This window comes from Xenopus laevis, chromosome 4L (genome assembly GCF_017654675.1).
Source record: "Xenopus laevis strain J_2021 chromosome 4L, Xenopus_laevis_v10.1, whole genome shotgun sequence".
NCBI lineage: Eukaryota > Metazoa > Chordata > Amphibia > Anura > Pipidae > Xenopus > Xenopus laevis.
This window is the reverse complement of record NC_054377.1, coordinates 77,643,759-77,671,308: the sequence shown is the minus strand read 5'-3', so window position 1 is coordinate 77,671,308 and position 27,550 is coordinate 77,643,759. Positions and strand designations below refer to the sequence as shown.

The 27,550-nt window shown below is 35.9% G+C and overlaps 1 protein-coding gene across 7 annotated transcripts in view; it reads left to right on the top strand.

The window, feature by feature from the left end:
- Positions 1-27,550, top strand: part of LOC108714205 (leucine-rich repeat-containing protein 7) — a 218,928-nt gene that overhangs the window by 115,775 nt on the left and 75,603 nt on the right. For all 7 annotated transcript variants that reach the window (XM_041590354.1, XM_041590355.1, XM_018258200.2 and 4 more), the window contains 5 exons: positions 11,714-11,777; positions 12,157-12,231; positions 14,038-14,182; positions 15,125-15,197; positions 22,962-23,091. In XM_041590354.1, the coding sequence (XP_041446288.1) occupies positions 11,714-11,777; positions 12,157-12,231; positions 14,038-14,182; positions 15,125-15,197; positions 22,962-23,091 (487 nt within the window). The remainder of the gene's footprint in view (positions 1-11,713; positions 11,778-12,156; positions 12,232-14,037; positions 14,183-15,124; positions 15,198-22,961; positions 23,092-27,550) is intronic.

Sequence of the window (27,550 nt, the reverse complement as noted above, 5' to 3'; positions counted from 1 at the left end):
TAATAACAAAAATGCCCTACTCCTTCTACCTAACTGCTACCCTCTTGTAAGTTCACATATCATGGTCTATCCCAGGAGTTTCTTGAGTCTATCCCATGAGTCTTTCTGCTAATATCAATGCTGAATGCAGTGGGGGAAATGCAATCAAGTGCCACAATATCTTCACTGTTAATTGTGAAAGTACGGCAAAAAAAAATGGGAGGGACCAACTGACCACATTACCACTGGGGGAGGAGGTTTTGACTGCTGAAACTTCTGCCCTCCCAGTCCCCAGTGGAAGAGATTTCAACACACAGTGCTGGCAGGGGAATCAAGTGGGTGCAAGGACTGAGTGGTAGGGTAGAGGTTGTGGGGGGTTCAGGTGCAAGCAGAGGGGGTTGGGTACAAGCGATGGGGGCCTAGGTGTGCAGCATCTTGAAATTCGGCCCTGGGGGCCACCCTAATTTGATCCTGGTTCAAATCCCAGGTGAAATTGCATGTGAATGAAGATGAGTTTAAAAAGAAGAATAGCATATGTAGCTGCTTCCTACAGTATGTGTCTTCCTTTTGTAATTTGCCATTTTCATTACACATTTAGGAATTTGAGGAACGGTAAAAACTACTATTTGAGTTTGTTTACTCAAAGAAATTTACACAAAAAGGTCATCTGGTAAACTGGCTATAAAATTTTGTTTTCTGTTTCTGTATTATTTTAATTATTAATAGTGAAGTTGTATATTTATTTCTTTTTTCCCCTTAAGGGCAGTCTAGTGTCGGCAAGTGATATAAATATTATGATATTGTGTAGATAAACTAATTAAAAGTTTGTTATATATTACCAGTTATGATTCCCTCAACTCCCTGAAGATTTTTATGAGGATATTTTATAGACTCGATTTTTTCCTGCATTGAAATGATATACTCGAAGTTCTCTTATACTTCTTATTTGCTTTGTAATTTCTTTAAAAAGAAATTGCCTAATTACTATTATAAACCCTATAGGCAGTGCCCCAAGATACATGTTGCAGTTTATGTTTACTTCCCAAAAGAAATTGAAGCCCTGAGCTGTCAACTGAGTAACATAAAAATTGATTACAATTATAGTAATACAATACATCTCCTAGGATTAATTTAAACACCAAAGACCTACGTTTTCCATTGCTGTTCTAGGGTATGGGAGTAGGGTTTAAGGCATAGTTTGCCACAGCAGCAAAGCCGCGGTTGCTAATAACAATCTTGTTTTTTATTATTCTAACTGCACTATGCAAGTAAAAGCTAACTGGCCAGGTATTTGGTGGACTAGGTTAAACTTTGTATCTGCTTGCTTCTCAGCATGGAAGCCTTTTATTTGGAATTAAACTTGATCATATGAATATGTTTTGGGGTGGAAGACCAATTTTTCAGGGTTTTTACCAGCTGCTTTTAGCACTCTGTATGCAAGACTGTATAAAAGTAAAAGTTCAATATATGTAATAATCTGTTTCTGTTGGATGAGGACTCCTGTAAGGCCACATTCTTTATATTCTTCATATTCTAGATATAATATGTCGAACGTATTTCAACATAGCAGGATTCGGATTAGACTAAGCCAAGTGCCCAGCCAAACCTGTAATTCTGAGAAAACCGAATCCTCAAAATGTTGTGATTTTTTTTGTCACCTAAACAAGTCAAAAATTTTTTTACTGAGTGCAAATGCAAATTAGGGTTTGGATTTGGTTTGGAATTCGGGCGAATCCCAAAGTAGTGGATTTGGTGCATCCTAATATTTACATTTCTGCTCTTTATCTCTCAGGCTTGTAATTTCTCATGGAATCTGGTTGCTAGAGCTAAATTACCATGTCAACCTTACATAAATAATTGATACAAAAATGAGGGGTAAAAATAGGTTCATCTTAATTAGCTGGGGCACAAATGCTGGAGTACTAATGATTTCCGATACACAATAGACGTATTGGACCCCCAGGCAGTGTAGGACTCCCAAGCTTACATGCACATTTATTAAACATATTTTGGCAATAGCTCTTTGTGTGCAAATAACAAATTAAAAATGCAAAGAAAGAACATTTTTTTCTATCTGATTTATGTACAAAACATACTGTACTTAACACTTTGAAGGCACAAAATATTTTTAATAGTAACACAAAATGAATTAAACAGTTAAGCAAGTCATTTCATCATCATCATCATAATCATTTATTTATTTATATAGAGCCGACAAGTTACCCAGTGCTTTACCTTAGTTTATAACAAATGGGGAATAAATGGTGAATAACAAACAAGGGTCACAGAGTACAATAGGATTAGAGGACCCTACACGTGAGAGTTTACAAACTAAAGGTTAGGGTACAATTGAGACATTAGAATTTTAGAAACAATACAGCAATGATTGATTAATTAAGGTACATTGAATAAGCTTCTTTAAACAGGTGGGTCTACTCTTTAAGTTGCAGTTGAAAGTTTGGAAAGAAGGTGAAAGTCTGACAGCTCGAGGCAGAGAGTTCCAGAGAAAAGCAGAAGCCAGAGAGAAGTCTTGTAGACGAGAATGGGCAGAAGTGATGAGAGGAGAAGCGAGGCGAAGATCAGAAGCAGAGCGAAGGTTTCGTGAAGGAGTGTATTCGGAGATCAGAGAGTAGAGAGAGCAGAATGGCCTATGTCTTCCACATTCCTTTTAACAAACTCCAGACAAGCTTTGATATATCTTTTTCAGCTATGGTTTTATTGTCACCATTCTTCCATAAGCCCAGCTTTGTGGAGTGTCCCTGTAATAGCTCTATAAAATACAAAAAAATACAATTAAATGCTGCAATTTAGAAGGCCTGTCGAAATGGCCATGGTTACTGGGATATAGTCCCCAGTTCCAAGGGCACATATATCAAAAACAAAAAGATATCCCAAAAACTCAGAAATAAAGTTATAAAGCTAGTTTTTATTTAACATTAGGTTAAAAGAATAGGCATACAGACCAACTTTTTTTTTCAAATTCTGTTCGAATTTGGGCTATTCCCTAGTCAAAGTACACTTGGGGGCAGATTTATCAAGGGTCGAATTGAAAATACTTCGAGATTCGACCATCGAATTTAATTACTTATTAAGTTTTTTTTCATCGACTTTGGCCAAGTAAAATCTTTAGATCAAACAATTAAATCCTTCGAAACTAACGATTTGAAGGATATCAGCGATCGATCAAACGATTTTTCTTCGACTTAAAAAAACTGCTCTAGAAGGTCCCCATAGGCTAACATAGAACTTCGGCAGGTTTAATTTGGCGAAGTATTGAAGTCGAAGTTTTTTTAAAGAGAGACTTCGATTATCGAATATTCGAACGATTTTACTTCGAATCAAAGTTGAAGTCGTAGTATCCTATTCGATGGTCGAAGTATCCAAAAAATTACTTTGAATTTCGAATTTTTTTTACTTCGAAAATTCCCTCTAATTCACTTCGACCCTTGATAAATCTGCCCCTAAAATTACCTCGAAATTCGAATTTAAAAATTAAAATTTTCACTTCAAACCCTTGATAAATTTGCCCCTACATGAACAATGCTGCAAACACAAAAGCAAGGGAGCTAAAGAACGCCTCTCTAGAAAATTTATAGTTAACTTTTTTTTTAGCATTCTATCTAAAAAAAAAATATATATATATATATATATATATATATATATATATATATATATATATATATATATATATATATATATATATATATATATATATATATATATATATATAAAAGTGTATAGCAAAGTGCTAGGAAGTATGAAAAGTTCAGACTTTTCCAGGACAAAATTAACAATTTTTAAGACAAGTGTATGACAAGATCTCTGTCTGTTGAATAATTCTCAGCACTTACCTGCATTCATACATCACAGCCTATTTGGTGCCTATCTGTGGTTCAGTGATCTCTCCAAACATAATATAAAAATGATGCTGCAGCACTTTCATTTTGCAAAAGCTGTTTTTATTGCTGTCAAGGGACAAGCAACACTTCAGGCCTTATTCTACCCTTTCTTAAGACTGAAAAAGTGCAGTCAAATTTTTTCATGACTACAATATTTTCTTTACAAAACAACCTAAATTGGAAAAAGCATTTTTCCATTTTTTTTGTTAAATTCAACTGTAATTTAAAAAATAAAATAGCTTTAACGTTGAAATACACCTCCCATTGACTTTACTAGAAGCTCTCCAGGTAGAAATGGCAGAAATCTTTTATTAAAGTTTTTATGATTCGTTGAACACAAATTCAAGATTGGTAAAACTCATTTTTGAAAGTAATTTGATATCGCTGTTATTCTCGTATCACGGAAAAAGACATAGTCTGGAGATGTAATAAAACTGTGCTTTCGTTTGGAAACTCTAAGTATGGATTAATGTGCTTATAAACCAACTGTTAAGCCCTAGAATTAAGACCATCATAGGGAAAATATTAAGTTGGGCGAAATAAACAGGCACTGATGTTTGATGTCCTGATATCTTTATAAATAGTAGTTACCGTGTTTTACTTGCAATTGCTCCCAGCTAAAATAGCAACAAGGCATGAATCATTTTCATTCCAAGGTTAGAGTGATCCCGACACATTACAATAATCGATAACAATGTGCTTTTTGACAAAATGTCCCCATTTTTGATTTACATTTTCACTTCAGCTTATGGCATGAAGGAATCACCCCAGCCCACCATTATAGATTGAAGCTGCACTCTCTGCATGCTCTGTCAGAGGCTAGAGAGGGTCAACATTTCTGTGCTTTATTACAAGTAACATTGATACGTTACCATCATTTATAGGAATGTATTATTATCAATTGAAATATCTGTTCTAATAAAGGTATCCTAACTATTCTAAATAAAGGTATCAGACAATTGTAAGATGAATGGAGACTGAATGTCCAGGTATAGCCAAAGATTTAATCATTTCCTTAGTAAGATGGGTTATTTGGTCCAAATAACACAATTAGACCATTAGAAAGTCAGTACACTGCATGTGGCTGTGGATCAATCAGGGCTTCAGCTATTGCAAGGAGTCATGTTGCCATGTGGGAATTCACTAACAAAACTGTCACTTGTGGTTGCATACATAGTTACCACTAGCAGAAAGGGAACAGCCTTAGTCAATATGCTGCAGGGTATATATGTAGCTACAAACCATCTCCGGGGTGAGATTCACACCGTGTGCAGTTCTTAGATTCTATACCTAGACACAGCTTCCAATTCAAGAGGGAACTCGTGAGAAGGTGTTACTTGTAATAACTGCTTGAAGACTGTCGTGTAACATTTTAACTCCTTTAACACGTGCTCTTTTTTGCTTCCCATTCTGATTTTCTTAGCAATCCAGTATTATGAGTATTATGAATGAATGTCTTCCAACAGTATAGCTATCTTCACTGGATAGTATGAGGTAACGCATTTTAGATTACAGGTGCTGAAAAAATAAATAAATTTTTTTAAATATTTGTAACAGGGTTTTCGAAAACAGGTTACTGGTAGCTTCACAGTTTCTTTGGTGGGTGTTGATATGATACTACTGGTATCAATCACTATACAGTTACCTCACATATGTTCAACCATCAGGCATTACTCTTACTTTTCAGATGTAGCTTTCAAAGCAATCCAGAGGTTGTACTCACTGCCTTAGGGAAACAATCCCTAGTACTAGCTCACAAAAATGTATTACTCTAGGAATCTCCTATCCCTGAGCCTAATCGATTGAGTCCCTATACTGGCTCAATAATACCAATTTAGGTCCTGATTTCCCCATAGACTACAATACAGTATTTATGAGATAAGTTTTTCTCTTCTAATTTAATCTGGTCCTGTATAACCTAATGCCGACCTCTTTTAGAAACAGCAGTGACATTTCATCATGGACACTTGTTTTTTATTTCAACATGAGACCATGGTAGATTTATCTAATTGTTAGAGGATTGACCTATGATACAATAAAGTCTTGTAAGTTATTAACTGTATAAATCTCTAGAGAAATATTTCTGCAATTGTTTATATCAGGATACAGTCTACAACTATAAACAATTATACCCCAACCAAATTAATACAGTACATAACGCATTGACATAGCTATAGTAGGTTTAAATATACAGTTTATTGTTTTTGTAGAAAATGCAAAAAGATATAAGAGGCAGTAACTGGCAGCAGATTAAACCTTTTCAACATTTACAGCTACTCTTTTCAATTCCTTTAAATACTAAAAGCTAGAAAACAAAAAAAATAAACATTTTAAATGTCAGCCATTAAGTAGAGCTGCATATACACCCTGTAGTTTGTGATAACTGGGATTAGATGAAAGATGAAAGTGGGATTTCTTTTGAAAGCATACGAGATTCTCTGCATCAACAGATTAATTTTATGGTTTTAATGGGATTTACTCCAGTTTACTAAAAATAGCCTAATTTTATTCTGCACATGAAGTATAATGGTTTACAGCATATTTTTTGCAGCTGTTTTGTTTTCTTTTAATTAATACATCCAATTAGATATTTTCATTAAAATAAAATAAACTTTGCATATAACACCCAGAAATAAAGGGTCAGTAATAGCATTTTATTCTTGGGGAAAAAAATCAAAAAGCCAACATTTTATCCTAAAGCCTGTGGCAGTTTAGTTTGCTGATTTTGCCTTCATTTTTTATTTGTAGCAAACTGTTTATTGTAGACAAAAATAAGATAAAATAAGATTATTTGGTTGGACAATTTTGTATGCCCATATTTGTTTCTATTTTGGATTATAAACTAAATACAGTTCCAGCACAGAGTTAGACACATGCCACTGAAGTACAACTATGTAACTAAACAATATGTAAACTATACATACAGCTATTGTACCAACATAGAGGGATGTAATCCATATTACATGATTCAATTATTTTCCTGAATACTGTAATCTGTGCTGCATGGTATATTCTGAGTCTGACACGAACTCTCACTGCATGTCACCAATGGCTCCACTAGAATTTGGAACAAGGATCTTCCCTTTCAGAGAGCTGCTGTTCCCAGCATAATATATAATTTGTATGTCATTTGTAGTTAGTGGAATCCATGACTTTTGGTTCAGTTCACTAGAAGTTTGCTTTCACAATAAATTCCTTATTAAAACATATTGGTGAAGATGGGCAAAGTACTTATGCTTATTTTACTAAAACAATTCAGCTTTGGGCATTTTTTTGCCAAAGTTGTTTAAGCCTCTTGTTTGCCATTGTAGCCAAAATGGAAGCAGTTGTGGCCATTCTTCATTAAAGGTACAGTACTTGCACCAAAGACAATACTTTTACTTCCCTATAATTGCACACTGCGGCAGTTTGTTCTCCTTCTGTTCTGAATTGGGAGCCAGTGTACCTAATGAAACATTTCAAATACAAAAAAGGGGGGTTGTGGGTGCACTCCTAAGGCTGAATTATAATGTGTTTAAGTACAATGGAAGTGCTACTGACCTGGCCAGTGAATCAATGCACATTCCCTGGTCCCCTGTCTAAATAATTCAATAATAAATAATATGCAAGTGCATGTATTTTAAAAAAAAAAACATTATATTTTTGTTACAAAGTTATGATTATAAATTGATAAGCCACCACACCACCTCAAGGTAAACCCACTCGGTGGTCCCTAACTTCTTTACCTCTTGTCATAGTATAAAAGGTCTTTTACCTCTCTGCTTAATAGCATTGCTTGGAGTAAATGTCTCCTGAACCTTGGTTTCAGCCTGTGGGCTAAATACTCCTCCGCCACCTGCTTTTGCGGCTTTAAAGAATGAGAATGGGAGAATAAGAATGAGATGTAATTTTTATGATGACAGAAATCATGCCATTGCATCAGATGCAACTCCCTTCACAACCACGGTTATGCTGTATTGTGGGTAAAACCTGGCGAATTGCATTAAAAATGCGCTTTGCATTTGCACTTGCAGTCTTAAATGGCCTCTGAGTTTCTTAAAATACCTGTTGTACTGTTTTCCACAAGTAAATTCATCAAAATGGCTAAAATGAAGAGATACAAAAAATCCATTTTGACTTACAAAATGATGTGAAAATAAGGTGGCAAAAGAGAAAATAGTTTTGTTGAATTACAGATATTATTCTGTGTATACAGTATATGTTGTGTAGATGCTAGACAATAATTGTTAGTGCACACCAATTTTGCTACATAATAACTTAATGGTGGTATCCATACTGCACAAAAGCCCAATGTAGCTGGGCAAATAGCTGCTGGATAAACAAATTACATCTGTAAAAGCTGTTTGATGATGTACTGAAAAAATAAGGCAAGTGGCTAGTGGTACTAATCAATGCTCAACATGAAAGCAGAACTTACTATTCTTTTCAGCACTCCTCACTTAGTCAATGTATTTCACCTTAAAATGTTTTGATCTAAGGAAGCAGTTCTCCTTTAACAAGTCACTAACTCACAAGTCTATAATAGTAAAATGGTGCTGAGGGGAAAAAGTATTTCTTGGATTTCAAACTATGAAGTAAATCTCCATATCTGATTGCAAAAACACATTTCAGCCTGATATTCACGGGGTTTGCTCCTTAATTGTTTTGCTCAAGGTTGGGTTTAAAGATATAAGGAAGTGATTTTAAGTTAAGGATGTTAAGCATGGGCAATACTTTTGGCATCTTTCAGAGGAAGCACTGTACAGTATTTTGGTAGAAATCTCTTATCTGATCTCTTTCCTGAAAATGGTAAATACACATTCAACAAGGCTGGCAGATCCTAGTGGCCAGTATGGTGATTCTTTATTATACTAAGCAAATATAATCTATAGTCCTAGGGAATCTAAACAGGTTCAAGGGCTAAGTGTATTGTGATATGATGGGGTAAGTTAGCGCACCTAGTGATTATAACTATAGTAAATGCATTTGCATGTTATAATCAAAGCAGATTGAGTACCTTTCTGAATAGCATACTGTAATTTTGCAACCAGTATATAGTACTGTACATTGCATTTATTCACAACATAACTGTAAATCTGAGCAGCAGCTTTATGAAGATTCACCTGTCTGTGATCCAGCAAACAACTGCAGGATTTGCTTACTTTGGTTTGCTGACGGATGGGTTTTTAAAAAATTTACTTTTCCGCCCCTCCAAAAGTGTGTTTTTGACAAAAATAAAGAAACTCACCAGGTGCTAGTTGGCAAGCTTGCAGGAAAAAAATGCTACTTTAGTAACTGACATCACGTTTCTGCAATTGTTTGCCTGAAACAGGCCCAGATTTGTGGAAAGGGCACCAAGGCCCGTGCCTAGGGCAGCAAGATTTTAGGGGGCTGCATGCCACCCAACCACATCCACATTGGTTCAGAAAGACTGGGGATGAGCAGAAAATACAACAGCTTTTTTAAAAAATCCTGTGCGCCAATCCCCAGTGCCCAATGAAAAAAATTTGCGGACATGGATGGACAAATGGGAGGGGACAGGGGCGACGAATGGCAGCAGGCCTATGGGCACCTGTTATGTAAATCTGGCCGTGGGCTGAACATGAACAGTCAAAGCTTCATGAATCTGCCCCTTAGCGTAATAACTAGCCCATTTCACAGAATATTAATACTTAAATATTTATTCATATTTATTAAGCCACCCACAACCTCTGTGGGAAATACTTCTTTTATTCATATTTATAAAGCCACCCACAACCTTTGTAGGAAATGATCAGTTTTTTACAAACACAGAGCTACAGAGGTACAAATGGTGCAACATGTTTTATTTCCATGGAGAAAGGGTTTCTTATATTGAACTGCATGTATTATTAAAATGCCACACACACACACACACACACACACACACACACACACACACACACACACACACACACACACACACACACACACACACACACACACACACACACACACACACACACACACACACACATATATATTATATATATATAGCCAAATTGTTCTGATCCAACTGATGTATAAAAAATAGAACTTAAGCAACATAAGCAAAGAAGCCCATAACATGATTTTTGCATCTTCTAGTGCTCAATGACATTTTGCAGTTGGACTTTGAAATAATGTTTTAACATAAATTCCGCCAGCCTCACTTCATTGCTATTGTTTTCATTAAATATAATTTTCTGACCTTTTAATACTCACCCCACTCACGAGTTACCACTGTGCAAAGTTACAACGGCTGTCAGACGGCTTTTGTGAACATTTCATGCCTTTTATCTTTTGATCATGAAATGTTTTGATCTATTTCATGTAGGAGTTTCTATGTTTCCTCACTGAAGCCAAAAGTAAGCTGGCATTGTATTGAATTATTAATTGCAGATTAAACTTTTTGGCATGTTATAGTAATACACAAATAATGAAAAGGTTACTGTAACCCATAGAGACACAAATGCACTGTCTCAGCTTATATTTCCGGATCTTTTGCATGAGATATTAAATTTCAGGGATATCATGTGAATTTAAATCTTGTAAGAAAAGTGGGAAAACTGCAGTTTTGTTGTACTTTTTGAACGGGCTTCTGACTTTAGTGTGGGGTTTCAAGGGTTTCTTTATTTGCATAGAAAGATGAGTGTGGTATGAGCATTTAATGAAAACTCTTTTGCTTCATAATTAAATGTATTAGAAACATAATGGCATTAAAATAAAAGGGCATTATGTAATAGGTTTCCCAGTGCAACTGCCCATTAGCTGGTCCCAGCCAATTAAGCACTTTCAACATCCAAATCATTAATCCAGTGACTATGAAGATTTTTATTCATCCAGGTCATGGTATATCTAATATAAGTAAATCTAAAACAACTGGACTTGCTGAGTAATCATTGAAGACGTTTCACTACTCATCCGAGAAGCTTCTTCAGTTCAACTGACTGGTGTGGGAAGTCCTCGGTATATAAACTCTTCCACTAATCCAATCACAATGGCACATTGTAACTCGTTAGAGAGGTGACATCTGAAATTCACAGAGGTGTTGATTCTGTGTAGTTACTGTGATAGGATTAATCCAGTGTGCTGCGGATCCTTCACTACATTCAATAGCTGGTCCCAGACAGAGGTTTGAAGGTCATAAGAATTTTATAAGGTATATAAGCCATTTACAATAATATGTTTTTATGATAAAACAACTACTTCAATGGTTATTACTTTCAACTTAAAGGAGAAGGAAAGTCGTCTTGCACTTGGGGGTGCCAAAGTTATTGTATTTACTTACCTGAAACCCCAGTGGTCGTCTCGTCTCACTGTGTATTCGTATACTGCTGAGATGACAATAAAGTTTACTTTAACTTTGACTTTTCCCCCCTACATTTGATAACATATGGCACCTAAACTATACCGTGGGCACATGTGTAGGGCATTATAACAACTTTATATAATTTTATTAAGGTTCCCTGGCCTTGTGTAGTGTAATGTATTTGCTGCAGCATATACGTCCATTATACTTTAACTGCACGCCGTATGCTAATTAGCCAACGCTAGCATAACTTCGAACTGCTAAGCGTAATTTCCCTGGTGTAATTTTGCCAGCATTCGCTACCCTGTGTGCAACTTCGGATCTTCGTGAATTAGCGTTGTCCAGGCGAATTTACGCCTGGCGAAGTGATGCGATGTGCGCAAAGCCAGAATTTCCACTATGCTGGCCTCTCATAAACAGTCTACAGAGTTATTTTTTCCTATGCTTTATGTGCCTCATTAACATTTTTCATTTTTTATAATTAAATAATTTAGTATCAAACTACATGGTTATGTCATTATGAAAGTTTTTTACTATTATATTACAGGTCTATGAACAAACTTACCCAGCTGGAGAGGCTTGATCTAGGCAATAATGATTTTACAGAACTGGTAAGAAAACAGACATTCTTCATGTTTGTCCTACTGCTGTAATATGTACTTTAGAGTCTATTTACTCTCGCTCAGTAAGGATGTGTTAAGGGTGGGGTATGTGATATGAAGCACTTATGGTGGGAATATATATTTCTGAAGGTATTATAGAGGATTCAACAAGCAGTGTTAATGGAGGTCTGTATCCCTACAGTGTATGCAAGGAGTAGTCCTCGCCTCCTAGAAACATCTTCTAGAAATGCCCTTTTAAACTTGTTGCAGAATACACATAGCAATCACTTACTACTGGATGTATTTACACATTTTCAATATATTTTATACACACAGACACTTCTAAATGTTGCCAGTGACAGGGGATTTTATTTTACTTTTCTTTCAGCCAGAAGGCCTGGAACTAATACAAAACTTAAAGGAACTATGGCTCGACAACAATTCCCTTCAAACACTGCCTGGGGTAATCAAAATAAATGTTGTGATTTTTAACTTCCTCCTTTCTAAAATGACAATACCATTTCTAATAGTTTCCTATTTAAATAAACAGCACTTTTGCTTATGTAGCTGCAGGTTAGCATATTAGCAACAGTACATTTTGTTTCTGACTCCCTGGCCGTGACTGATGACCAGGATCAAACGCAGTGGAAGCAGATCTGTTCCTGGCTTCTGTTATGCATGCTCCTGGTTGGTGACGACAGAGAATGTGGCAGAGAGACTGTATTATCAGAGAGAAAAATTGTATTGTGCTAAAAAGATTGTACTATACTTGTATATTCTAAACAATGTTGTATATAAAATACTGTTCCCCTTGTGGAAGCTGTGTATTTGAATTAAAAACATGGTATTCTTTGTGCTGCTCTTCCACAGGCTAGCAATGATTTCCCTGTCTAGATAAAGTGAGAAACTCAAATATCATTTTACATTTTTGCAGATTTCCAAAGCTTTCATGCAATAATCAGGGCAGATGTAGTTCTAGATATCAAACTTATTTTAAAAATAGCCCCCCAGTTCTAGGGTTGTACTAATTATGTCCTTTATGTCCATTGAGCTGTTGCAACAAGATTGTAAGCAATGGTGCTTATGTGTGGGCATGTACTGTATGCAATGCATGCCTGTGCAAAATTGTACAGATTGTAAATAGTTTATATACTTCTAATTCTATAGTTAACCATTACAGTGCACATCTCAGTCTCCTAGGAAAGGCTGAAACGCAAAATGATTGCAGATGTTCATATTTCCCAAATAAGTGGTAAAATAAATTAATTCAATTTAATAGGCTGTATAAGTTTTCATCTTCATACTCTTTCAACACTTAATACAGCCCAAATGATGATTTCAATTTACATGTAATATTCCATTGTCATTTCAGGGGGCTCTCAAGACAATACATTACATGTGTTACATCGGGTAATGTAGGGTGGAAACATAGAGACCCATTATGTAGTTAGTTCTAACATCCAGCTATAAAAATTTTTAATTTTATACTTTGCCTTCTCTAGGTGGGATATTAATTTCCTGCCCTAATTCCCTTAATCTAACATCAAAATAACTTGCAGTAGGCTCCTCTTATTTGTAAACTTGTACTGCAGCCTGAATTCTTTCATTTCACATCTTCTGCTACATTTTCTTCCTTTAATCAAACTCCAAAAAGATTTGTTCTGCTTGTGAAAGAATTCTATGTGTGCTTCCAAAAGCTGCAAATCTAAATAAATGGATTACATTTATTGTAATGTAATCGAATGTTCAAATTCAAATGGTAACTAAACAAAACTATGTATGCAGTAAAGAGGTATCTCTGACACTGAATAGTTCTAGTGTTTTTCTTTTCTTTTCCCAGAATTTCACTATACATGATAACCAATCTTGATTCTTGATTATGCATGTCTTGTAAAATATGGAGCGTGGCCTTAACCCAAAACCAGATGATAAAACATGGGCTTTTCTTTTAAAGGGACTATGTAATAGTCATATAAAAGTATGTCCTAACAGTGAAACTCTAAGCACATTACAATGTTTCACTAAACACTGATGACGCTAGCTTGCACAACAGCGTCTGCATCTAAGATCGCCAGTCAGCTAAACAAAAAAAAAAACAGTTAGTTAAACCAGACAAAAGTCAATATGCAAATTGGAATTTATGGTAAAATGTAATCTCAAATGAAATAATATACCCAGGATATTACAAATAAGAAAGTGTTGAGCATGACAACTATATAAAATTCAGTGCAAAACTAATATTTTAACATTGTTCAATTTATTCACCAAGGCTACAGGAAAGTTAAAGCAGTTAATATACCTGGACATGTCAAAGAATCGAATTGAAACTGTAGACACAGATATATCTGGCTGTGAATCCCTTGAAGATCTGTTACTTTCCTCTAATTTATTACAACAGTTACCTGATTCTTTAGGTAAGTCTATGTTTATAAACTATATCAGTAAACTTATATTATAGGGTATGAGCAGAATTGATTAAGAATGATCAGATAAGATTTCAGGCAAAATATAAATGAATGAACTCACAAGCTCTAGGAATATGGTTGTCAGAGGATCTGCACATCCCCTAGTTCCTTTACTGCCTTATGTCTTAACTGCCATGATGGATTGAATGAACTCACAATCTACACAATATAACAGAGAAATGATTTTATTGGCTTGGGAAATTTCTGGTTTTGTTGTGTGAGTTGAGGATGAATGGTATGTGCATATAAAATGCTAAAGGTCTAATGTGTACAAGGTACTTTAGGACTAATGTTATGGACATTTGGCAGCTGGATAATTGGAAGCTTTTTAATCTGTTTTTTTTTTTGTATTGTCCCCTACCTTAAAAACATAATTTTGTCAGTGACTGATACCCTCCCTCTTGTGCCTACTGTAGAGACAGTCCTATCTGACTGAGGGTGACATTCAGTGAGTGCCAGGCCCAATAAATGTCTTCTACTTTAGTGATTCCTGACATTAAGGGGACCGTTTATTAAACCTCAAATTATCTGGTCGAGGTTTGAAAGGGGAAAACTCTACGCAAAAAAAAAACCTCACATTTTTAGAGATTTAATATACCCAAAGCTGCTAAAAATCCAAATCTGAAAATACTCCATCTCAAACCTGTTGAGGTCATGTATAAGTCAATGGCAGATGTCCCTGTAGTTGTTTCTTGACATTGTGATCTGCGCTGGATAATCCGATAAAGTCGGGTTTTTGTCCGATAATCAATAGAAACCATTCAAGTTGTGAGTTCCTTCAAGTTCATTCAAAGCTCACACCAATTTCAGAAAAACTGACAGAAGACAAGCAGTTAAAAATGAATGATCTATTGCGTAGTTCTTATTTGTTTCACTGTTTTATTGTTTTAGGTCTTTTGAAAAAACTTACAACTTTGAAAGTAGATGACAATCAACTTATAGCATTACCAAATACAATTGGAAAGTAAGTATATTTATTTTACTGTTTATTTTTTCAGGCTGCTGTATTTCGTTGTTGCAAGTAATTTAATTTATTTTGATCAAAGGGATGTTCTCATCTGATCTTCTTTTGTGCAGAATAGAAACAGCAGTTTTTCTTTACTTTGGTTTACTTTGAGCTCCTGATTCTGTTTGCCTCTGCAAACTTGCTGTGCTGTACCAGCCAGTTTTCTCCTCTGATCTGAGTCCCTACATAAGGGGCAAAGTCACAGTGCAGGTGGGGATTGATAGAAAAGTCACTGTTATTACTGCTTGCTTCTAGCAATCAAGATACTACAGCACTCTATGAAGGGACAAGGTTACTAAACTGTGTCTAATTTACTCAAAACAACTTTTGCCTTGAGCAGTAGAATGTTGGTGTAATTATTAGTGCTTTTCCATGTCAAATAAGCCCAGATGTGTCCCAGTGGTTAGACAAGCACCCTAAAACAGTGAATGAGCTGCTCTTTAAGGGCAATAGATCATGTATCATTGAGTGACCCACAAGTGCACTGCACAAGTCTAGGTCACTGAAATTAATAATAAATAAACTCATGGAACTGCTGTATGGTCTTTACCCTAACAGCTAACCTAGGGCTTTCTGGTCTGCTCTACCTCCCTTATATTGTAAATGAAACATGTTATATAAAATACAAACTTCACTTACTCAAACTGAATGCTTTTGGTGTGTTCCATGTGCCATATGCCAATTGCCATATTGACTTTCAACTTCAGCAAAGAGATGCCAATAAGCTTTTAAACAAGTATTCCTCCAGCCTTCAGCAAACTCTAACAAAGCTTTCCACAATTAGATGAGTTGTTAGCTAATGTTTACAACAATGCATTTTTATGCAACGTCAACAAAATGATCACATTAAAATGTATGTTAAAATACTTAATTTATAATATTTTAGAGAATGAACGCCAACATCTCATGAATAAAGAATAAAATGTTTGCTATAGAAAAATATGTATATTTGCAGCATGGTTTATTTGGGTGTAGTTTGTAATATGTTTGTTATATTGATCAGTTGTCTTTAATGTGTCTTGCCACAGGCTTTAATAAAAAGCTACATTGTCCTTTTTTAAGTTTTATTCTCTATGTTGATTTCAAAGTCCTTCACTGTTATCTCTACGCTTTCCTCATTCTCTTCCATACTCTTCTTTCCACTCTTTTTCATTTGATCATAATCCAGTGTTACATCCCTTCCCCTAGGGAGGCAGAAATCAGGGAATGGACGGGAGAATTTTGTTCTTTTCTGTTGTTGAGAATAAAGTGAAAGTTCCAAGTCACTGTCCAGATCTAGCAACATAATAGTTGGCTGTGAAGAGGTTGAAAAATAGAAGGATCAAACTGTAGTTCAAATGATTTTAGTAGTTTGTGTCTTGAAATAGCAAGAGAAGGACCACAGCAGGCCCTTTGCACAATTAAAAAGCTTTCTGTAGTTGACAAAGGCAACATTATAGGAATATTGCTGTAACCATAACAACATTATATTTTGTATTTTTTTTTTTTTAAAGAAAAGTAAAATTCTTAATAAATACTTTTTTTACTTTTTTAATATTGGACTTATTTGTTGGCATAGCCAAAAATGATGTAAACAATTTTTGCACACTAATCGCTCTAGTTTCATCTGACTAAAAACAAAGGGTCTCATGGCAGCAGTGGGTACCAGTACTTGTGAAATTGATTCTATAGGCTTGTGCGTATTCATTCAACTATGCCAGATTTGTATTCTCAATCTGTGTACCTGCTTTATTTTATTCTATAACCTGAGATACTGTCCTTTCCCACAACCTCTGTTAGTTGGTCTAATAGCAATTCAAGCTATTTGATTCATCCTAAACAATTTTAATTCCAACAATTATATCTCATATTAAGATAAAATACTCATGACATATAAAAAATGCAGTGTTTTTAGTAATCAATTTATCTTCCGTAGTGATAAAAAAAAACATATGCCAAAGGGACATAATGAACATTTAATTTCCTGAATTCTATGTCCTATTTCCTAAATCTCTGGTAATGGCAAGATTTATCTTGGAGTGGATCAATAAAACAGACAATTGATTTTGTTTATAAAACAACATGGCACATTTTGTAAAACTCAGTCTCTATAGACAGTAATAAGATGAATATGCTTAAATGTAAGGAGACTTGATCCGCCAGGGATTTGTAAGACCTCCTCTTGGGCATGGAGTACTTATAACTTTGTCATGACCCCTCTTCATCTAACCCCTATATACAGTGTAACTTGTGGCCCTTACCTTTAATATCTGCTGGGTGAGTGGTATAAAGCTCTGATACATCCTTAGACAATCACATATGGGAATGCAGGGGAATAATGTAAACTAGCATGCAATTATGGCTCAATGCTTCATAGACAGGGAGAAGCAACCAACAGGAGAGGTCACTATCAATAACTTCAAGAGGATCTCTTAAATAAAGCTAATATCCTAATCCTCTAGGAATGCACCGAATCCACTATTTTAGGATTCAGCTGATTTGGCCAAATACCGAACTGAATCCGAACCTTAATTTGCATATGTAAATTAGGGAAATGAGGGGGGAAATTAACCATGAGGATTAAAAATCGTTAGTGTGATGAAAAGCCATGTGATTTTTTGGATTCAGATTCGGTTTGGCCAGGCACTTGAATTCAGCAGAATCCTGCTTAAAAATTGCGAATCTTGGGCGGTTCCCAAACCGAATCCCAGATTTGATGCATTTCTCACACTGTAAGTAGGTGTCTGAACAGAGAACATAGATTGTGGCCAACACAATGGGTATGGTGTACAGTAAATTTATCACAACTAGCTGTTGCATTCTCTGACTATCCCAGCCTCCAGGAAAGGACCTGCACAGGAGAATATTTGTATTTTTAAGCAAATCTTGAATTTTTAAGCTCCATAACACTAGGGGAAAAGGAAAATAATGGTTTGGACGGACTGTAGACATTCTCTTTGAGCTTTAATTACTATCATTATTTTAAAGAGAATCATTTCACAGTTGTTTTATGTGCAAGTAGAGGATCATTGAATCCCAGTAATTGTGGTTGTCATTTTTATAATAAACTTCCAGAACTATGTAGAGTATTTCGGATTTCATTAATGATATCTGCAGTGTTATTGTTTTCAGTTATGTTTCAATACACTGCCCTTTCCCATTCCAGTATCTGGTATAGTTTTAGTTGAGAACCTTTGGTGACATGTTAGTACCTAGTAGTCCATGGCTGATCTAATAAATTTTTTGCATCATAGTACCTACTTATTTTACCTGAAGCCACAGTATCTTGGTAGATTATACAATTGTGGTAGGATGCCAGTAACAGAATTAGAATTATGCCTTGTGGTTAAAGCATATGAAAATAAACTCCCTCTAGGGGTCCTATACAACCAGCAAGTGCAGTTGTGGCCATGTAAATCTAAAGAATCAGCCACATTTTGAAGCTGAGGATTGGAAATGATTATATCTGAACACCATAGTTGTTCACCTTCCAACACTTTTTCAGTTGAGTTTGTTTCAGATGGTTTACCAGAAATTATGGCGCAAATTCACTAAAGTGCGAAGTGGCTAACGCTAGCGCAAATTTACCAGCGTGATGTCATTTCGCTACTTTGCCGATTTACTAACGGCCGCTGGCGTAAATTCGCTAGCGAAGTGGACCTACTCTAGCGCTACTTCGCACCCTTACGCCAGGCGAAGTTGCGCTATGGCGAAGGAACGTAACTACGCTAATTCACTAACTTGCGGATTTTCATGAACGTTAACTCTTGCGCCAGACTTGCCTTCGCCAACTGAGACCAGGCGAAGTGCAATAGAGTAGATAGGGCTTGCTTCAAAAAAAGTTGAAATTTTTTCTAAGTCCCAAAAAACACTGGCGTCTTTTCCTTTTTTAAGGGTGATAGGCTGGAAAAGATCGTACATTTTTTTGGGGGTACCCTCCTTCCCCCCTACATTTCCGAACATATGGCACCTAAACTATACAGTGGGCACATGCAATAGGGCGAAACTTCGCCTGCCGAAGTGCAGCGGAGTGCGGCGAAGCTACCGCCGGCGCAATTTCGGATCTTAGTGAATCTGCCCCAAAGACTTTTTTTCACTTACTTTCCATTTTTCCATTTTAATGCCCCTATATCTGGTGTTTCAGTCTGGCAGCTCAGTAATTCAGGTGCAGGCCCAGACTTTTAGCGAGGCCACATAGGCCCGGGCCTAGGGTGGCACATTTTTGGGGGCAGCATGCCTGTGCTCCCCAGTGCTCCGGTGCTCACGCGCTGGCGTTTTTGCGCCAGCGTGTGGTAGTGCGGGCGGGCGTTAGGACCGCGTGGAGCGCACAGCCTAGGGGCGCCCGCCCAGCAAATACGGCGCTGTTCAGGTGCAGGCTCTAAACGGTTACAATTTTGCAACATATAGTTGATACATTTTTCAGCAACATCTCTGGAATATTAGCAACTATTGTATCAATTCCAACAGCTGCCTGTAATGAAACTCAGGGATTCTGCTAAGCAGGGACAAAGATAAGAACTGTATCTGCTAAATGTATCAATTTAGAGCAGTTTACAGGGTCCGCAATCCCCCACCCACAAGGTGAAAAATGACACTTTACACTTCAATATTAGAAAAATAGTCACACACAGAAAATCGAAAGTAATTAAAAAAAAATCTTTATTTCTGGTAAACTTTCTGAAATCAACTGAACTGAAAAAAGTGTTGGAAGGTGAACACACCCTTTGCCAACCCATTTGCCAACTTGTGGCTGAAGTTAGAAAATATGGCAAACTGCACCTGGAATTGCACTTGCATGCATGCTGCACTTGCACTTATAAATGAGCCCTTCTATACCAGACAAAAACTGCAGATTTCTCAGCAGGGACAGCTATAAGTACTGATTATAGGATCAGCTGTGGCTTTTTTAACTAAATATGTGCCAAGTCTTTTTTTAAAAAATTTAATTAAATTGGGAATAGACTTTTTATTCTGTGCTGATATTAAAGGGGAACTAAAGTCTAAAATAGGGAGGTTAAGCTTACAGCAAGAATATGAATATGCAGACTGCACTGGGTCTATAGATACAAATTTCTACAGGGTCGCCGGCTGCTATACAGGGAAACAAACAAAGCTGCTGAAGTTCGGGGAAGTAAGGTGTGGGGGGCTCCCCTCTTGCTGTTTGATCATTTCCCTGCAGAGCAGTTAGGGACCTTCTGAAGTTTTCTATTTGCAACAGTCAGAGCAACTAAAACGAAGGGGGAATTTCACTGCAAACAGTCAGGTTTCTTATAAAAATGGTAGACATTTTTTAATTAAAGTATATTGGAGATAGATTTCTTTTTCATTAAAGAAAGTAAACATTTTATTTTTTTTGCCTTTACATCCCCTTAAATTTAATGACCCTAAATATTTATAAATATACTACATTATGGGTTACATTATTCCCTATATAATATATGAATACATATTTACTGTTAAATTTTGATGTACAATAATACTGTTAAAGAGGTATGGGATCTATTATCCAGGATGCCTGTGCACCTGGGGTTTTTGTAGATAATATGGAGCATTGTATACTACAAAAAAAGGGTTTTAAAAAATGCAAAAGTGTTGTTTTGCTATCAACATGGGTTTCTGATAGCTTAGAAACGCCAAGTTGATAGTTAATGTCTTATTATTACGCACAAAAAGCAAAAAAGTAAAAAAAAAGGTTTAAATACTACACTAAAGCTATATTTTAGAGCTTTCTTGATAATTGGTTTCCAGATAATTGGTCCCATAAATTCATTGGCCACTTTCTCATGTCAGTTAGAGATACTATTTTAAATAATATAATATTAAAATTCTGCAGCATCAATATGAATTCAACAAGAATTTACATGTTTATGAGAAGGATATTTTGCAACACAATTTAGGTATAATATGGACTACTGTACCAAACTGATTAATACTATTAATAAAAATGAAATAGATAACTGACCTATAATACTCTTGCTTTTGCTGAAATGCAAACCAACATCCTCTAATAACTGAAAGCTGTAAGTGTGTAGCTTCACTACAGTTAGGGGGCCAATTTACAAACACTGGAATTTTGGGGTTTTCCCACAAATCTCAAAAAAATCTCCATTTCCCTATTTATTCAAAAAGCTCTAAAAATATGAGATTTAAGTGTAAAAACCATGAAGACCACTAAAACAAAACTTTCGTAGGTAGCAGTTGTCAAGAGCCTATTAAAGTCAATGGGAGCTGCAGTGATTTTATTGGACTGTTTCAAAGGATTTGAGACTTTTAGAGGTTTTTGGATTTTTTGCTAGAAATTGTCCAAAAAACTCAAATTTTTAGAGGTGTTTTAGTTTTAGAGGTGTTTTAGTGCTTCCTAAATGTTAGGGAAATTTAGGGATTTTCTGATCTTTTAATAAATGTCATGACATTCGTAGTTTTAGAGTTTGCAAGTTTAATCATGGTTTCAAAAATCCATCCTTTAATAATAAATAATTATAATAATTATAATAATAATAAATAGGCCTCTTAGTGTGCCTTTTTCTTTAAATTCTTGATGTAAGTTACTGCAAAATCTTGTGACCAGCAACAATATGGCTAAAGGGCATAAACAGCATCTTTTACCAAAAATAAGATTTATGTAAAGTTGGTCCTCTTTTCTAAGAGCGTATTTCCTGGTTTAATTCCAAATTTCTAAATAGACTTCTATTGAGTTTTCATTAGATATTTTTTTCACATTTTACTGAATCTCACCCTGTGTCAGAACATTGCTGGTTGGAGTTGCTTCTGTTGATATGTAAAAAGTTGGAGCCTTATGTTGGTTGATCAGGCCTGGCACACAGTTCCAATGTTTATCACATGTTTAGTTTGGCTGTGGACTGAGGTTTGTGTAGGTCAATCAATTTTTTCCACTATCATCTCTACAAACCATTTTTGTATAGATCATGCTTTTGAGAACAGGATTATTAGCCTGCTGCAACAAGAAAGGGCCTTAAACTGTTGCCACAAAGCTGTAAGCATAGAATTGTCAAGAAAGTTATTGTACAATGCAGGGACAACTGTGTCAGTAATGATGGGTGTGGTTTTTAATTCCAATAATAAAGAGGGGTGTGCACATATTTCTGGCTATATAGTGTATGTTTTCATGACTGTTTCAATAAATGCTCTCAGTAGCATAACATATAATATATATTATTCTGCTGAATATAATAAGGACCACAATACAATGCATATGTGTTATTTTTGTCTTCATGCACAAGTCCTATTCATCGCTAATTTACTCCTTTTCATCTCATTGCATATTCCACCGATGTGTCTGTTGTTGTATGTACCACTCCCAGTCTTGTAGCTGGCTTTCCTGTGGGCTGTACAGGTAAAGTCCTCATCATTGGCCCTCTTGTCCTCTTACTGTTTCCTGTAGATAATGGTTGTGTGTTGTGATTCCTGTATTAACTTAGAGACACAATCATCTCTTTATGTTTATGTAAATATAAAATAATAGCATATAATAAACGCCTCCTGCCTGTTTGTCCTGGTTATTGATTTGAGTATTAATTAGCTGCTATAAGAATAATGGCTTTATCATGAGAAACTGACATATCTGCAAGATTTGCAAATCAGTGTTTACAAATGAATTTTATTGTACAGTTAATTGTACAGTTTTCTTTGTGTGTATGTGTGTGTTTTACAGATTTTACTGCATAATTCACACTGCAACTGCAAATTGTGCTTTGCTTAATAAGTCTTCTTCTAAAATTTCAGTTTATCTTTATTAGAAGAGTTTGATTGCAGCTGTAACGAGCTGGAGTCTTTGCCGCCCACTATAGGATACCTGCATAGTCTCCGAACATTAGCAGTTGATGAAAATTTCCTCACAGAGTTGCCCAGGGAAGTGAGTATGAGTACACAAAAGACTGCATTTTATGTGTGGTTGGGTGTTTGAATGGAAAACAAAACACATTAAACAACTCTATATCCAGTTTGCAAAGAAGTGTTTGCTATAGACAAAATGTATATGAAGTTCTAAAACCTTCTTTCCAATGCCATTTTTATATCAGGAGACAGTATTTTCACAACGTCAGCTAGATTATTAATTTAGTGGTTATTCATCTACTGATATGTAGGTACAAGAGTAGGACAATGCAGGGAGAGAGTTGGTGAAAACAGCGTACTGGGAAATAAAGGATGTTCAACCAGGATTCCTACAGATGTTGTTGAATTACAGCTTAGCCCTCTGCTGCCAGAGGATGCAGTGAGTTGAACAAAAAGTTCATGCCAGCACTTTTGACACTGACATAAATAAGAAACATATCTTACATTTATTAAGCACTGTATTAATATGTTTTTATAAGTTTGCCAAGTACATGTTTGGCCTATAGCATCTTTTCAGTCAATAGTCCAGGGGCCAGTTATAAACTCCTGTAGTTGCCATTTAAGGAAATGGATAGGTCTAGAATATACAAATTTTTTTTAGAGGCCGTAGCATAAGTATTTTTGGTGTCCACCTAAGGCAGCTGTCCTGATGCACCAAGTTTCTGGTTAAAAAAACAGAAATTTGTCTCTAAGGGTAGCACTACACGGACGATTTCTGTGCGCTTCTGTCGGATCTGACGCTGGGCGACAAAACGTCCGCGTCAAGTCAGACGCGACAGTAAACAAGGTAAGTAATACAAAAGTCGCATGGTGTCGCAGCGTTGGTCCGACATGACACGACTGTCGGATGCAGACACAGCGTGCAGCGTTTGCATCCTACAGTCATGTCACGTCGGACGAACAATGCAACACCATGCGACTTTTGTATAACTTATCTTGTTTCCCGTCGCATCCGACTTGACGTGGGCGCTTTGTCGCCCAGCGTCGGATCCGACAGAAGCGCACTGAAATCGTCTGTGTAGTGCTACCCTAAAAGTTACCGGGGGCATCTTTTTTCCTCTTCTGCTAACTTGCAGCACACTTCATGAGATTCTCCTGAAAGAATGGAAAGAGATTGACAACTTTTTTCCAGAAACTATTAGTTAAAGAAGGTCAACTAACAAAGAATTTTGTCTTAGATCACAAGTCCATTTGTAGAGTGGCTTTTGGCTGGATACACAGATTTTTTTTAAATGAATGCATGTGCTTATTTAACCACTTCAATGCTATGCTTTCTTACAATACTAACTTTTCTCAGTTTCCATTCAAAAAGTTGCATTCTGTGTGTAATATCAGAGCTACAACCCACCAAGAAAAGTTTCTTAATTGCTCCATTTTAAAAAATATTTTTTCCTTGAACATGTAAAACACATCTACAATGGCATCTCTTCTGTATCTCACAGGCAGGAAATACAAAGAGGTGCAGTGTTTTTTTCTAGCCAAACTGCCAAAAGTCAACAACACTGGGAAAAAAAGAATTTAGGAAAGAAGATTGTAAATCTATTTAGGATTAAAGCATTAATAAGGGTTTCTAAGATTTTGGATGAGTGTCACGGGTCACTAGCCCAGCCTGAGATGAAGGGTTTTATAGCTCTGTTACATTTGTTGGTGGTATTGTAACAGGCTAGCTTCTGTACCACTCATCAGAGAAACACATAGTTATGTCCAGATATACTTGTGATGACAGCACTCCTAAAGAGAATAACTAGCAGCGCAGTTAACTGAGTTTACTTCATAGAGGATGTGATTCTGATTGGCTTTGTAAATGTTAACAATTTATCAGTCTAATATATTGCTCATTCTGCTACCTAGCAAAACATTTTAGAAAGAGTTATTAAAGCCAATGGGATTTTTTGTGCTTGTTGACTATTGCCTGCTGAATTCCTGATTCCTGCACCCCTTTTCTCTATAGTCATCTTCCTTGTCAACCTCATAAATCAGCTCTTCCTCTCAAGAACATTCTTCATCATTAAATTCTAACCAAGAACCCACGTATTTCAAAATTGTTAATTTCTTTTCAATGACACATGATCATAACATTTTAGAACTTTTAGGCAACCCATATACAGAATGTGTTCATTGCTTCTTTCGCAAACTTGCTAATCAACTGTTATTCCTAACATAGCTGGCATAGCTTTACTAGGAACTTTTTGCCCATATTATAGAATTTCCAACCTGACAAATTGTATGCTTTGCACCTTATGGGCACTCCGATATCAGAGCCATACTATTGACTATTGCCCAAGTTATGCTATGCTGTCTCCCAGCTTTCCCTCTGTATATATTTGGCACCTTTGTCTACTGGAATAGTATTAGAATAGGACTAAAATAGGTGCTCTGGGTACATCTTGGTTTTAAAAACTTGACAGAACCCATAGTGCTGATGTATGATTCCTAGTTCTCAAATGTTAATGATGCATACTTCTCTTTAAAAAGAATAACAGTGCTTTCATAGTTAACAAATTCAATTTCACTCTGGAACAAACCTGAAAAAAATGATCCATATTGTTAATATCCAAATGTGATTTGCATTGGGGATTTAAGTAAATGCTTTCAACTGTGGCACGCAGTCAAACATTTAGGGGGTTATTTATCAAAGTCCGAATTTATCTCAATATTATCTGCTACAAAATACGATCAAATCCGCTCGGGTTTATTACGCTTATTTATTATTACATTTTCCAAAAAATTTGCTTTGCGGGAAAAAAAAAATCAGATTTTCATGTTTTTGTTGGATTTTTCCATCCGATTTTCACATTTTGTTCAGAATTTTTTACCACGAAATCTTTGGGGTAGTGCGCGAAACCCAGTGCACCTCAAAAAAATCATTGGGACTTCTCCCATTGACTTATATGCAACCTTGACGGGTCTGAAATGCTGGATTTTCAGATTCTGACTTTTCCATCCTCAGGGTTTAATAAATTCCAAAAAATTTGTGATTTTATAATACAAAAAAAATCACGAATTTTTCGAGATTTTTGCATTTGGAGTTTAGTAAATAACCCCCTAACATACTGACAAATTTACACAGGTAACCTCTTTGATAAATGTGTCAATTCTTGAGTACAATTTTATACAGTTGTTAAAACATACAGGATATTCCTCACAGGAAAATAGTCCTCCTAGCACAATGTTGATAATTGGGGACTTCTGGATTCTCCAGTTTGATATTTGATATTTGATAACTCTGCCTATAAGTTTATGATTATCTACTTACTATACTTTCACAAATATACAGCTAAAAAGGTCCAATCACCAAGACATTAGGGTATACCCTGCACAATAGAGCTTTCCACATCTCTAACTGAAAAGGCCTAGAAGTTGAAGGAGTGAAATGATTTAGTTAGTAAAGAAACAGGGCCAGATCCTGTCAAAGCCTAGTGCCTCCAATTTCATTCTATACAACAGAAAGGGAATCAACAGATACTGACCTCTTCTGCACACTCAAACACAGTGGTGCTGAGTATCTGGAATCTGAATTCCCCTAGTTGTAGTCTATGTAACTTTTAGGCTGGTGTAATCACTTTAACTCCATTTAAATCAGTTGTTTAAATAATAAGAATCAATAATAATACAGTGATTCTTGAACCTGTTCATTTAGAAATATGGAGAGAATCATCCATTAATACCAGATAAATTAATACAATGTAGAGGTCAATTGGTGGTTGTTTTATTCATAAGACCACAACTATTTTCTTCATTCTTATATTTTCATACGCCACACTCTGGGGGGTACCAAATGTTAAGCAACCCCCCCCTAGTGATTGTAATCACTTACCTGACACCCAAGTGCTTCTGTTGACAGAAAACTGCACCACAGAGCCATCTTCTTCCCTACATCTTTCTTCATTGCCCGGGGAAGTATCATGTTCTGTATGCTTAAGCTTTTTACTCTACTGCGCATCTGCACCCACATGAAGAAAGAGGGTTGGTGCAGTTTTCTGTTAACAGGCACAAGGTGTAAGACTGTTCATACCTTTTCTATCCATAAAGGTACAATCTTCTCAAAATAATATTGCCCTCTAGGTAGTGGTAAACTAATCCTGTAAAATTCCACAATTCTTTTGACACAGCTCTCCTTATATAACAAACTAACCAATATGTTGCTAAAACATATATTGAAAATATAAGTGGGATTCAGGTTTATTTCTAAATTTCATGAGTTTTTCTCCTTCTGTAATAGACTAAAACTAGTTTGTTCTTTGTCTTAGGTTCACATAAATACTGCTCATTTCATCTTTGTGTCTTTCACCATCTTTTATGTGTATAGCAGGTATCTAAATGCTTTTGTTTTTTGCCAGTTTACTTTCACTGAAGCACCCATGGCTGATACTTGTGACAGCCATGTGGTAAGATGACACAGGATATCAGTCATCCTTAACCAGTGCCTGATGCCAAAAGTACAGTAAATAATACAATGAATAGCATTTCTATTAGAT